General features: G+C 45.3%; 1 protein-coding gene across 1 annotated transcript in view; it reads right to left on the bottom strand.

The window, feature by feature from the left end:
* The window catches only part of AMOTL1 (angiomotin like 1), a 65,668-nt gene that overhangs the window by 40,584 nt on the left and 12,692 nt on the right, over positions 1-12,392 (bottom strand). Inside the window, 3 exon segments of the mRNA XM_031066059.1 lie at positions 4-11; positions 14-85; positions 2,586-2,732. Of these exon segments, the coding sequence (XP_030921919.1) occupies positions 4-11; positions 14-85; positions 2,586-2,732 (227 nt within the window).

The raw sequence follows: 12,392 nt of genomic DNA on the forward strand, positions 1-12,392 counted from the left end.
GGCTGCCACCCCTCTGCCCCTCGCATCTCCGCCTCTGGCACACGGCGGAAGCTGGGTGGGCGCAGGGTGCAGAGGGTCTCCTCGGCTGGGCAGGGAGAGAAAGGCACCCATTAGCTCTGCTGCCCAGGAGCTCTAATTCCCCCTGCTGTTTCTTCCTTTCCTACATCCCACAACAGTGACCCCATGCCCAGGATGCACCCCCATGGTGCAGGGGACACCCTGGGAGCACAGGGGACATGGCTGGAAGCCAACAAAGGAGGCAGAGCACTGCTCCCTGCTCATCCTCCACCCCTACACGTTAATTCTGTTTGGCAGTGACCCCTAGGAACACATTCCAGTCCCCTCCCTGGCCTTCCCCTCCATAATATTCCATGCGTCCAGTGCCCACAGCTCTGAACCTGCCTCTAAGTCAAAAAGGGACATTGCATGTCACAGAGAAATTTGGTATTTTCTAACATGGTTAGGATAGGATAGGATAGGATAGGACAGGACAGGATAGGATAGGATAGGATAGGATAGGATCGGATCCTACAATGGTTATCTCATCCCACTGCCTGGCCAATTCGATGCTCACAATAAGATAAAGCATTTTATTAAGGGCCTTGTCCAAATGCCTCTTTAAACACTGACAGGCCTGGGGCATTGACCACCTCTCTAGGAAGCCCGTTCCAGTGTTTGACCTCTCCCTGGAGATAGCCTGCACAACTTACAGAGGCAGCCTGCACGGCAACACCAACTGCTGTATTTTTGATGGCCAAAGGTGTAAGTGAACTGTGTGCCATGACAAAATAAAATGTAAGATGTGTCACCGAAAAACAGTGAAATGGAACTGAAAATGAAATGGTCCTAAAGGTTGGAGAATAATCTGTGCTCTGGCATTTTCCTCTAAGACAGCAATTTCCCTTCTGGATGAAAACACTATTTCTAAGGGAGTCAATAATAACTGTTGCAATTTTACAAGGAAGGTATTATGGTTATATATGTAATGCCAGCATTTAAAAAAAAAGCACAGACAGATTAGCTACACAACCCTAACACAGGCTACTGAAGTCATTCAGAGTCAACGGCACCATGTTTGCACTACATAGGCAGTGGAGCTTGCCTGGAGCTAAGCATCTAGAAGCATTTGGACAAGGCTCTCAGGCACATGGTGTGATTCTTGGGGTGTTCTGTGTATGGCCAGGAGTTGGATTTCATGATCCCAATGGGTCCCTTTCAACTCAGCATATTCTATGATTTAACCATGGCTGAGACTTCTGGAATCCCTCCCTCCCGGAGCCCTCCTTCCATCCCAAAGGTGCTGTAAGATGTCTATCTGGACACTGTCTGAGCTCAGACAAATGCTTCTGAAAGACTCCAGTGCAGACAAAAGTGAAGAGAGTCTTCCAATGTCCCTAGGCAAGAAGGAGGTGCTTTCTGCAGTCTGGTTTCTTGAGGTCACTCTCGGCAACTTTCTCTCCCCTGCTGTTCCCAATTCTCAGAGGAGTTTGTCAGGACTTACATATGTTTCTTGGCATCTGAAAGCAGTTTAAAAGCAAACTTTCTCCTGAGGTCTGGTCATTTCCCTGAGGTTTCATCAGTTGCTACACATGCTGTGGGATAACTTATATACAACCCAGATGCCAGAGGGAAAGAAAAGCCTTTGACTCTTAGCAATGATAAGAGGTCATTTCTGCTAACATTTCTGTGGCAAAGCCTTAAAGATGATTGTGTGGCTCAAGAGAGATAGAAGATTCCCAGGCTGTTTCATTCCACACCTGCCCTAGGAGCTACACCTCTCCTCTTTCTCTGAAACAATGTTATCTGCCTGCCAGCCTCACCCACTGGGGTTGCAGTCTGGCCACCAGCCCTCAGAGGGTCTGTCAGCTCCTCAGGATGGTGTTTGAGGCAGGAAGATGCACAGACACCCAGTGCAACTCCATCTACCTGTCTGCTCAACAGCCATGTATCCAGCTGCTTTAAATGCCCCTGCAGTTACAGCAAACTTGTTGCTTTGTTCATGTTATCATAGTACACAGAAGCCTCACCACACTGGACATTTTCACAGACAAGTAATGTCTCCCTAACACATCAGAAAGTTTACAGTCTAGGTTGTTAGACAATGCCTGAGAAAAGCCTGAGGAAAGGAGATAAAGCCAACATCACACAATCAAGGCAGTTTTTTATAATACATCAGGATTTCCACTTCTGTGCTAGTCATGTTATAATCCTTTTATCTGGGAGGTGTACTTTAAATTGCCTCTTATTGAAGTCCAGAAGGATTGACCACAGTGAGCTTTCCACAGTGCCTATGGTCTTGCTCCATCAGCAAAAGAGCCATGGAAATTGGTCCAACTGTGCACTGAAAAGCAACCATGTCCTGAAGGACAAGTGGAAATGATGAATCCTCCACAAATACAGATGACAAGTGATGGTGGGTCACAATACACAAGTCAAAGGTAACTTTGACTCTACGAAGAATGAAAAGCTGGCCTTCAACTCTCTAAATATTACTTGTAAATGGTTTAAACTGCTCAATTTATACTTTGGGAAAAACCTGGAAGTAAATGCAGTGCGTTCATACAGAAGTGTGGCCATGCACTTACCAGCTTTTTCTTTGGCACTGATCACTTCAGCTGTTAGCGGGGACACTTCATGCCTGCCAGCAAACAACTGGTGATCCTGGTAGAGAAAGCCAGAGTCTTCCAGTACCTGGACTGGGCTGGTAGGCTTGTAACAAACAGATGTGGAGCCTGTAAGAAAGAAGAACGGAATGCCAGTAAAGAAACCGCATGAATGACAAAATGTGAAGCCATGACTCATGACAGTAGTCCAAAAAAAAATTTCTTGAGCATGGCTAGGTGCTGAGAAGCCCTTCTGAGGCCAGTGGGCAAACCAACTCTTCAGTCTGCACTTCCCAAATAACACATTGGCTCTGGGGAACAAGAGGCAAAACACCAAGTCACCAGTGCTGTTTCATGCATTGACCCAGCCTGGCCTACAAGGTGCTCAGTCCAGGTACAAAGAAAGGTTTATAGGAGCTGACAGTGAAAAGTCACAAGCTCACAAATCAAGGCACAGCCTCAGGACATGAAATCAACAGAGCCATAGTAAAACTGAACAAGGGAGTGGGTAAAAAGAAGGAAAGGTGAGGACACGGTCACACATTAAATAGGACTATAGTCTGGGAAAGGTCTTACCACAAAACCTGCTCATGAGTAATAGTTCAGCAATACAGAAAATTGCTGAGACAGAAAATACAACCAGTGCTATCAAGGGAGAGAGTTTATAAATCACTTTGTCCAGATGTTCTTAATATGGTAAGGAGCGCATGTAGCTGGAGGGCCATGGGAATTTGTGCTGCAGACCAACTGCACAGGAGCTGCATGCCCCAGCATCCCACAGACACTGAGGGCTGCACTGCACTGGTTTTGGCTAGGACAGAGTTAATTTTCTTCTCAGTAGCTACTGCAGGGCTATGTTTTGGATTTGTGCTGGAAACATTGTTGATAATACAGAGATTGTTTTAGTCTCTGCCGAGCAGCACTTAAGACAGCATTAAGGCCTTTTCTGCTTGCAACTTGGCAAACAAGGCTCATCCTATATCTGTTCTCAGGAGTGCTTGTTCTAACAAACTGATACAAAACGCATCACAGCAGTGTTAAGCCAGGAATGACATTGGCTTGACCCTATATTTCAAGCCACAAATGACATTGGCATAATCCTACAATTCAAGGAAGACACAGAGTGTACAGGGTTCTAAAGGAGGGCTGCAAAAATCATCAGTGGGCTGTAGAACTTGTTCTGAGAGGAAAGGCAGAAGGAGTTTGGTCCTTTTTCCCCAGAGAAGAGAAGGGTGTGAGGGACCTCTCAGTACAGTCTTGCAGCATTTAAAGGGAGGCTACAGAGAGGAAAGAGGGTCTCTTTTCACAAGGAGCTACAGTGAGAAGGGGCAGCAAGCACAAGTTGCACTAAGAGATGTTTTATCTTGATGTAAGGATGAAACTTTTTACAGCGAAAACAATCACTCACTGAACAACCTCCCCAGGGAGGTGGCAGACTCCCCATCACTGGAGGTTTTCAGTATGTGATTAGACACTGTCCTAGATAACCTCATCTAAATGTCTCCTTCCCTCAAAAGGTTAGAGCAGATGATCTGTGAGGTCCCTTCCAACCTGGTCTGTTCTACGCTTTTGTGATTTTTACTTTCTCATTTTTCTGAGAACTTACTCATTTTGTAAAGAGAGGCTGCTTGAGGTTCAAACCTTGGAAATGAGCATCTTCTGGCTGCAAGTACCCTGGCACAACAGGCACACAGCAGGCTCACTCTCCACTCATCCCACTGGTTGTCACAGGTTTTAGGCTAAGGGAATGGTCATCAATCTCTAACCCCAGCCACCTGCCAAGGACTTGCCTGAGCAGGAGGCAGAGTGCTCAAAGCGGCACTGGTGGTGCATCTGGCCATCCCTGTGGGGCAGGAAGCCCACAAGCACAGGGATCCACAGCACCCCACTCTGCAGAAAAAACAGCCATCCATGAATGACCTGGATTTATTAATCCTGACTGCTTGGTTTGTGTTCAGCTAACTGCATGCTGCCTGCCTATATTAAACAGGTCATTGCTAGCCCCATGCAACTGCATGGAGCAAGGCAGCAGGGGGATGACAAGGGGGATAGGATCCAGCCTGTCATTTCTACAGGCACGAAGATACTATTTTCTTCTGTGCCAAGAGGAGAGGAAATAGGCATTTCTGCAAAATGTTAATGAATTCATCACTTTACCATTCATATTATGCATGAATGTGTATGGCAGTTATCTATATTTAGAAAGCAAGAGGGAAAGATTGCTTGCTTGAGTAAATCTAAGCCATATATGTATGTGAAAACAAGCACAGGAGACTGGTCTGTAAATTGTGCTGATGCTGACACAGACCCAAGAAAAATCTCAAGTACACTAATTTCCAAAATTATTGGCCTATTCTGGTAGAGAATAGGATTAAAAACACCCTTCGTTGCTCCTCCACACGCACAGTCCTGCCTTGGAATTTGGAATCCTGTATGCAACAAGCGCACTTCAAACCCGAGCTTGTTCTATGAAAAAAAAAATAGATTGGGGTGAAGCAAAGAAAACCTGCACACCCAAGGAAGAAGACAAGCAGCTTCAGGCATTACAGGCAACCTGGGCAGCCAGCAGACAGCTTGGCCCCGCCACTCACCAAAGAGAATTCAAAAGAAATAAACTGTTAGTAAAATTGCAGCCTCGCCTTCTGCATTTCAAGTCTGTAGGCACCCTTGGCTTCAAATTTTACAAGATGGAGAACAAAGACATGTTTTTTTCTTTAACAGGAGCAGAAATTCTCACCTAACCACTTGTCCCTGGTTGTCATGGCAGAGCAATATTCTACTAAAATCAGGACTGGTAAATGCCAGTATCTGACAAACTGCTCAGTTTCTGATCTCTGTTATATTACAGTCAAAATCAAGTAGCCCCAATCCAGGCAGAAACTACTGGACTGTGCTGTACCCATGTTGATGTTTTATCACCATAAAATGATGTCATGATGTTTTATGATGTTAAAAATGATGTAACAATATTTTATGTTCATTCACAGTAGGTTTTAATAAAATGTCAGCTGTAACTGACACAGAAAACCAGTTTCTGTGTAACACAGAAAACAGCTGCCAATAGATCAGTGCTTGGCACACAGCCACAATCCAGATCATGGGCAATAAGGCACCACTTGAAAGCTTAGTGGAACCTCACAAGCCATTTGGAGCAAGGCACAAGCCTTTTTTCTTTCTCCCCTTGCTGTCACTAGAGCCTTCCAAATCCCAGTTCCCCTCTCTGAAGGGAAATGCTTTATTACATCCAGCTCTGACATGGTGCAAGGCACCCATCCAATGGTTAGGGACTTGCTCCTTTCCCAGACCTCCTCATTCCTCTACAATGGTCACCAGAAGAGCAATTTTCATCCCTATAACTGATTCCTAGTGCCAGAGCAGCAGTGCCCAGCAGCCAGGAGTTAAGAAGCCAGTTGAGAGCAACCTAGAATGAAGATCATCACCCTGCCAGGGGTGTGTCCCTGGGGAATGGCTTTTTACCCATATCTAGTTAACCACAAACCACAGCTGCTGCAGCTGCTGCCCCATGTTCTGTGACAGCCGCTGCCAAGAAGGACTGACCTTATCATGCCTGTAGGTGCCTGCAGGCAGTGGCCAGCTGTGCTGTGCCCTCTGCTCTCACCCTCCCAAAGCCAGCCCAGCCCCCTCAGCCCAGAAAGCCAGGATGGAGCCCAGCCCACAGACATCATGCCTTCAATTGCCCTGTATCTAGTGTCTCTTACAGCCATCTCTATAAGACATGAGCATATTTCTGGCCCAGTTCAGTTCTTGCTAAATTGGGTAGCTGCTCCAGGCCTTCACTTCTGCATCTCTACCAACTCTCCTACATCTAAGTGATCGCCTGACACCAATTCATTTATTTTCCTTTACTTTTAGATAAGCATGCATTCCACTGTACAGAAGCAGATGTATTATCCTGGAGGTTACTGCACAGCAGTGCAATTCATTTGAAGATTCAGAACTATTCAAATGAATCAGTTGCTAAGATTAACACCAGACAGTCAGCCAGGACCCAGAGACAGTGGAGCAACACTTAAATATTTCCTGTTTCTGATGTGGCTTCAGTCTGGTTTTGAAAAGGATCTAAAGCAAACCACATAGGAAGCTCATTGCTGTGACATGAGAGGAAAGCCATGTTTTTAAAGCAGTAACAGCATCCCCCAGAAACAAATTTACAAAAACAGTTAGAGAAGATGGTTTTCTTACAGCAAACTGTACTACTACTCTTGTCTTCAGCTAAACACCAGGAGACGCCAGTTGTGAAAACACAGCTTGCTGCTATTTAGAGGAAACACCTCAAGGCAGAGCCCAGGTAATGAGTTTCTGCAACACACCCACTGGCCACCCAGGTAACATAATGCGGCTGCCCGCAGCACAGCCCATGCTGCTGGCAAGTATGACTCCTCTTCTACTACCCAAAAGCCACCCAGCCAAACAAAACCACAGAGCTGACCTTCAAAAATTTCTCTTTCAATCTGTACTCTACTGACCAAGTGGTTCAAAAGAGATTGAGGTGTTTCACATATGATCCTAAGCAATCATCTGAAATTAAAAAGTAAGGAGGCTTTACACTTTCCTATAAATCCTGCCACAGTATGTAAGAGAAGTCCAAAAATGACAGGAAAAAAATTACATCATTTCCAAGCCCACATCTGTCCTTCTGTATCGCAGCCGTGCTGAAAAGGAGGATAAACACCTTATTCGACATTTAAATATTTTCTCTGCCCTGCTGCTGCATAAAAATTTCAGGTCAAAAAAGGAAGAGAATTATTTAAGGGAAATAACAAAAGAATAGTAAAGCAGTCCATGGCCCAGGGAGCTGCACGAAGGCTGTGCCATGAATTGCCCAGGGTGCACCAATCAGTCCCCACAGTGGGTCACAGGAACCCTCTGTCCAGGCTGGACACCCCTCCATGTGCATCCTGGCCCATGAACCCCACTTTTTCTCCTAAGCATTGGCCCAGTCTTGAGAGCAGGGATTGCCATACCCCAACCACACAGTCATGCCACTCTCCCAAAGCTGGGAGGAAGATCTGAGTTTCCTTTGGCACAGAAAAAAATAACTCACATGTCTCGCTTATTGGTTTAAGTATAAAAATTGGACTCCTAACAATGCCACAAGGGATGCTTTTGGTACCTCCAACAGCGCTGGGATTCTTTTGCAGCCACAGCTCCAAGGATGTGCAGGGGCTCAGGCAGCCACTGGTGATTGTTTTTCATCAGCAGCTCCCCAGTCAATGCACAAGTTTTCTAGGTCACTTCTGGGGTGGCTGACTCATCCTCACACCCCATAATTCTGCCTGGGAACCTCGCATCCGCGGCCAGGGCTCCTGAGCCCTGCGAGGACTGAACAAGCATCACTAGTATCATTTCCATGGGAGCAGAGCAATATCTTGCAGGACGAAAATTCAACATGCATAATGCACACCAGATGTGAGTGAGCAGCACCTCTCATTTCCCACATGAAAGCGAGAGAAGCTGCACCCCTGTGCCTGGCAGGATTATCAGACCGAGCTACGCCTCCACAGCTCACCGCTCTGGGGAAAGAGATCCTCATCCCAGTATCAGCTCCAGCATCCACATTGTGCTATTCCCCTGCTCAAGAAGAGTTTCTGGAGTCACCCATCCTTGGTACTGTCATTTCACTCTCCAGAAAGTGCATTGTTCAAGAAAGCACGAGCACGACTAATGGGACTAGGCAATGAAGTCAGCCAAACCCCGTCTCTCCCAAAGAATTGTGCTAACACGTCCAAATTTAACTGCCTACAAGGATGAACATTCTCCATGGAACTTCAGCCTCACATGCTTATTTTCATATATGCTTCCCTTCAGCAAAAACCAAAGCAGGGGAGAATAAAGCCTATGAGAGAAGCAAAGCAAATGTGCTTGGAAAGCAGCTCCCAAACCTGGCATGAGATCAGATGGATACAGGCAAGAGTGGAGCCAAGCCTGCCTCCCCGGGAGATCCCCTCGGATGCCCGCACTTCCCCGCCTCCCCGATGGAAATCAGGTATGTGGCGTGTAGGGGCAAACAGTGCCCATCACCACTCTTTCATCTCAGATGGTAACAGGTTTTGTAATGCTAGAATAACACACTGGTTTTTCCCCCCTGACCCAGGCACACCCCAGAAGAGAGGCAGGATACAGGCAGAGTATTCCCATCACACCTCCAGTTGTCAAACATTACCTGGGCATTCACCTGATGGAGGAAAAGATGCATATTCCTAAGGAAGCTGTGCTAGGCTTTGCAAAAATATGTGCATTTTTAAGGTCTCTCCATATATGTGACACGTTTGCCTTTGCAGCTATAACATTGAGTCTACAAATACATCCAGCCCAAATTTATTCGAAGAATTGAATCAATAATTGAAACATTTGCTTTGATCAAAGTGCCAGTGGCACAATGACAGCTCATGTCAGCATTGCTGCTCTGAGATGAAAGGATAAGTATTATTCAGAGCTGAAAGTAGGGGAAGAAACTCCCAGTAAAAGAATGAAATACAAAGGGTGACATGGAGCTTGCCAGTGAGACAACACTTCTGTTACAGTCACACAACTTGTCAGCCCAGCAACTGTCTGCAGACGTTTTCACTACACTATAAATTCTGATTTCCAAGCAATAAAAAACCCTCCAAGATAAAAATGCATCACATAAATTCTTAAGTAAGGAAATCTTTTCCCACTGGGGGAAAAAAGCAAAATCATCAATCATCTACAACTTACAGACAAGACACTTGTAGAGCAGGAGTTTAAGCCATGATAAATTTTGCTGCACTTACTGCCTTTAAGAATGATCACATTACAGAAAAGCACTGGCATGATCCGTGTCACTCCGATATTTAAGCCCTTCCATTAATTAACCAGAAGTGAAATAGGACCTAGGTCTGTGGATCATTCAGTTGTAGTTCCTTGTTACTTCAAGCAACTAAGTTATAAAATTCCCTTCTTGAACTGAATAAACAGCATCCTGAAGAAGAGGAAATTTTTTTCATCCCATTTGGAGGGGGTTTTGGGATCTCTCTTCCTCAGGCACACACAAATATTCCTCTTGGTTCCCACTCACAGTCACAGACATTGCTCTTTATCCATCTATGTTGGTTTTCTTTGCCAGTGGTGTCCTTTAGGTTAAATAGCTTTCTCCCTGAGTCATTCCCACAAGCTTGCAGTGTACAAAGGAGCCTGGGATAAGGACAGAACAAAAATAGTACAAAGGCTGTACAGTACTCTCTAACTGAAAAGGCGGGCATTGAACTCTATCGTATGGATTTCTAGAGTGTTTCTTTCCATTTTTTTAACACAAGCAACAACCATCCTAGGGATGTACAGTTCTTCACTTGATCTGTGTGAAGAACTGCTCATTCTTCTCTAAGATAACCCTACACTAAGCAGAATCTTTGCACAATTAAGTGTCATAACTTAAAGCAAAAAGAAATTAAACCTTCTTCCCACCAGAATATATATTACAATTATGATCCTTCCATTATTAAAACATTACATGCAATTTATATTCAGCCACTTTTAAAATGCAGAAATTTAATAAAGGTATTGTACGTAGAAGTGCTAACAAGATAATTGCCTGTAGTTCTTGCTCCCAGATGGCTCAGCTCAGATTTAGAACAGGGAAAATCACAGCAACAGCCACCAGTGTGGAGCCATCCAAAGCCAGACTCAAAATGTTGCTGGTCACAAGCAGGACACATCCCAGGAAATGGGACGTGTCACTAGCAGGGACCCTCTGTCTGTCCCAGGTAGCTGCCACAGGAAGGAATTTCACTAAAAGCATTTAAAATCATTAAATAATTCATTAAATGAAATTAACAATGTCATTATTTTCCACCCTGAGACTTGATCACTGGAGTTACTGTTGTCTAAAGCATGTTTATATTTGTGTTAACCAACATGGTCAAAGCAGATAATCCCAAGTGCTGCTCAATTATTTAACCCCATGCTATGTGTCCTTGAGACGTGGCATACCCCTGTAGATCACCTGTCTCCTTGGCTGGCGCTGCCTTGACATATGCTGGCTGCCACTGCCTGGTTTGCACAAACATGACATGCTACAACTTCAAGATGCGGGACAGACATGCATCCAGAAAACCACAGCCACACAATGTGGTGGGACACATCTGACCTGGACAAGGCCACTGGAAGCCAGCAAATGCTGCAAGACGTCCCACCACTAATGGGATACACCTTACCGTGTGGCCAAACTCTGCTCTCGCATGCACCAATCCAAACCTGGAGCAGTTTCACTGGCTTCTACAGATCCACCTGAAATTTACACCCACAGTAGCATCTCACCTACTCAAAGAGTCACTAAAATGACCAAAAATGGGCACATACATTTCCTAAATGCAGCATTTGGACAGAAAATTTGCCCTAAGAATTTATTTTTTTAGAGGTAATGTTGTTCTTATTACTATTATTTTCTACTTCCACCTATTTCTACTTCTGCCCTGAGTAGAAGGCAGGCTGTTCCATTTAAAAATTCAGGACACAAATGGGGACCAGATTACATCTATCCCAAAGCTGCCAAAAAGCAATTGCTATATGAAGCCAGAAATCCTCCTGGGATTTTTCTCAAATCCACAAAATATTCCCAAGCACTAAACTTTCCACTGGGACTATTACATTAGCGGATAGTTTGTGTGTGAATATCCAAGTATGCAGCTGTCCTCCTAATGGTTTCCAGGACAAGAAGGCTGCACAGGGCACACACTCCTGCCTTAGCACCAAATAACATTTATACCAGACCTGGCCTTTAAAGTGAGTTACGTGCCTATCAGTGAGAAAAAAAAGCACCATGGACTCCTTCCTGAAGGAAAGCTGCAATGGTCAGCAGTAACATCTCCGCATAATTCTGAAACCAGAAGAGTCAGGTTGTGCCTGACCCTCCCCAGGCTGCTGCTGGGATCCCTTCCAATCCCCTTAGGTGTGTCTTTGCTGGAGAAATGCAAAGCCTTTGGCTCTGTGCTGGCGTTTCCTCACAGAGGAACTCTAGCAAGGAGCACCAGAGCTGCATCCGTGCATCCATCCCTCCATCCAGGCACTGATGTGCAGAGGGCTTGGTCCAGATCGCCGTGGGAGGCCGGGACTTGGAAACTGCCCTCAGGCCTGTCACCAATCCTGCAGATATCTGGACTTAGGAGAGGCCACACATGCCTCTTTGGATTGAAGCTGCCCTCCTCCAGCAGCTGAGTGCTTTCCAAAAGAAGAGGGAAAGCAAAGTTTCCCCTGCCAAACATTGACAGGGAGAAAAGGGGAGCAATGGACATCAGGACAAATGAGAATGGACATGCAGGTGATTGGGGGGGGCCCAGTGGCCCCACACAGCCTGGGGAAACTAGGAAGCCCAGCCCCAGCAGCACCGTGGGGCACATACCTCCCCTATTTAACAACCTAAAACCTAAAGCCTCCCCTCAGTCATGGCTGGGGAGGAGGAAGTCTGGGCAGGACACAGACCCTCCATGCAGGGCCACACTATGCACTCAGCACAGCCTCAGATGGGGTTTTACTACAGGCTCTTGCCAACCCAGTATTCCCTGCTCTCACCACTTGGAACATTTCTGGATAAGGTATTTATAGAATCCTTGGAAAAGCTTTTCTGGCCATTAGAAATGACTACATATATGTACACATATATGTGTATAAAAGTAAATATATACACATGGTCTGTATTTTATTTATATACAATATATGCAGCCATATATGTCTATAGCTATGTAAATATATAAAAATACATAAACATACCTCTACATATATTTAGTATCTATATATATATCTATATACATG

Source organism: Geospiza fortis, unplaced genomic scaffold, assembly GCF_000277835.1.
Source record: "Geospiza fortis unplaced genomic scaffold, GeoFor_1.0 scaffold16, whole genome shotgun sequence".
Lineage (NCBI taxonomy): Eukaryota > Metazoa > Chordata > Aves > Passeriformes > Thraupidae > Geospiza > Geospiza fortis.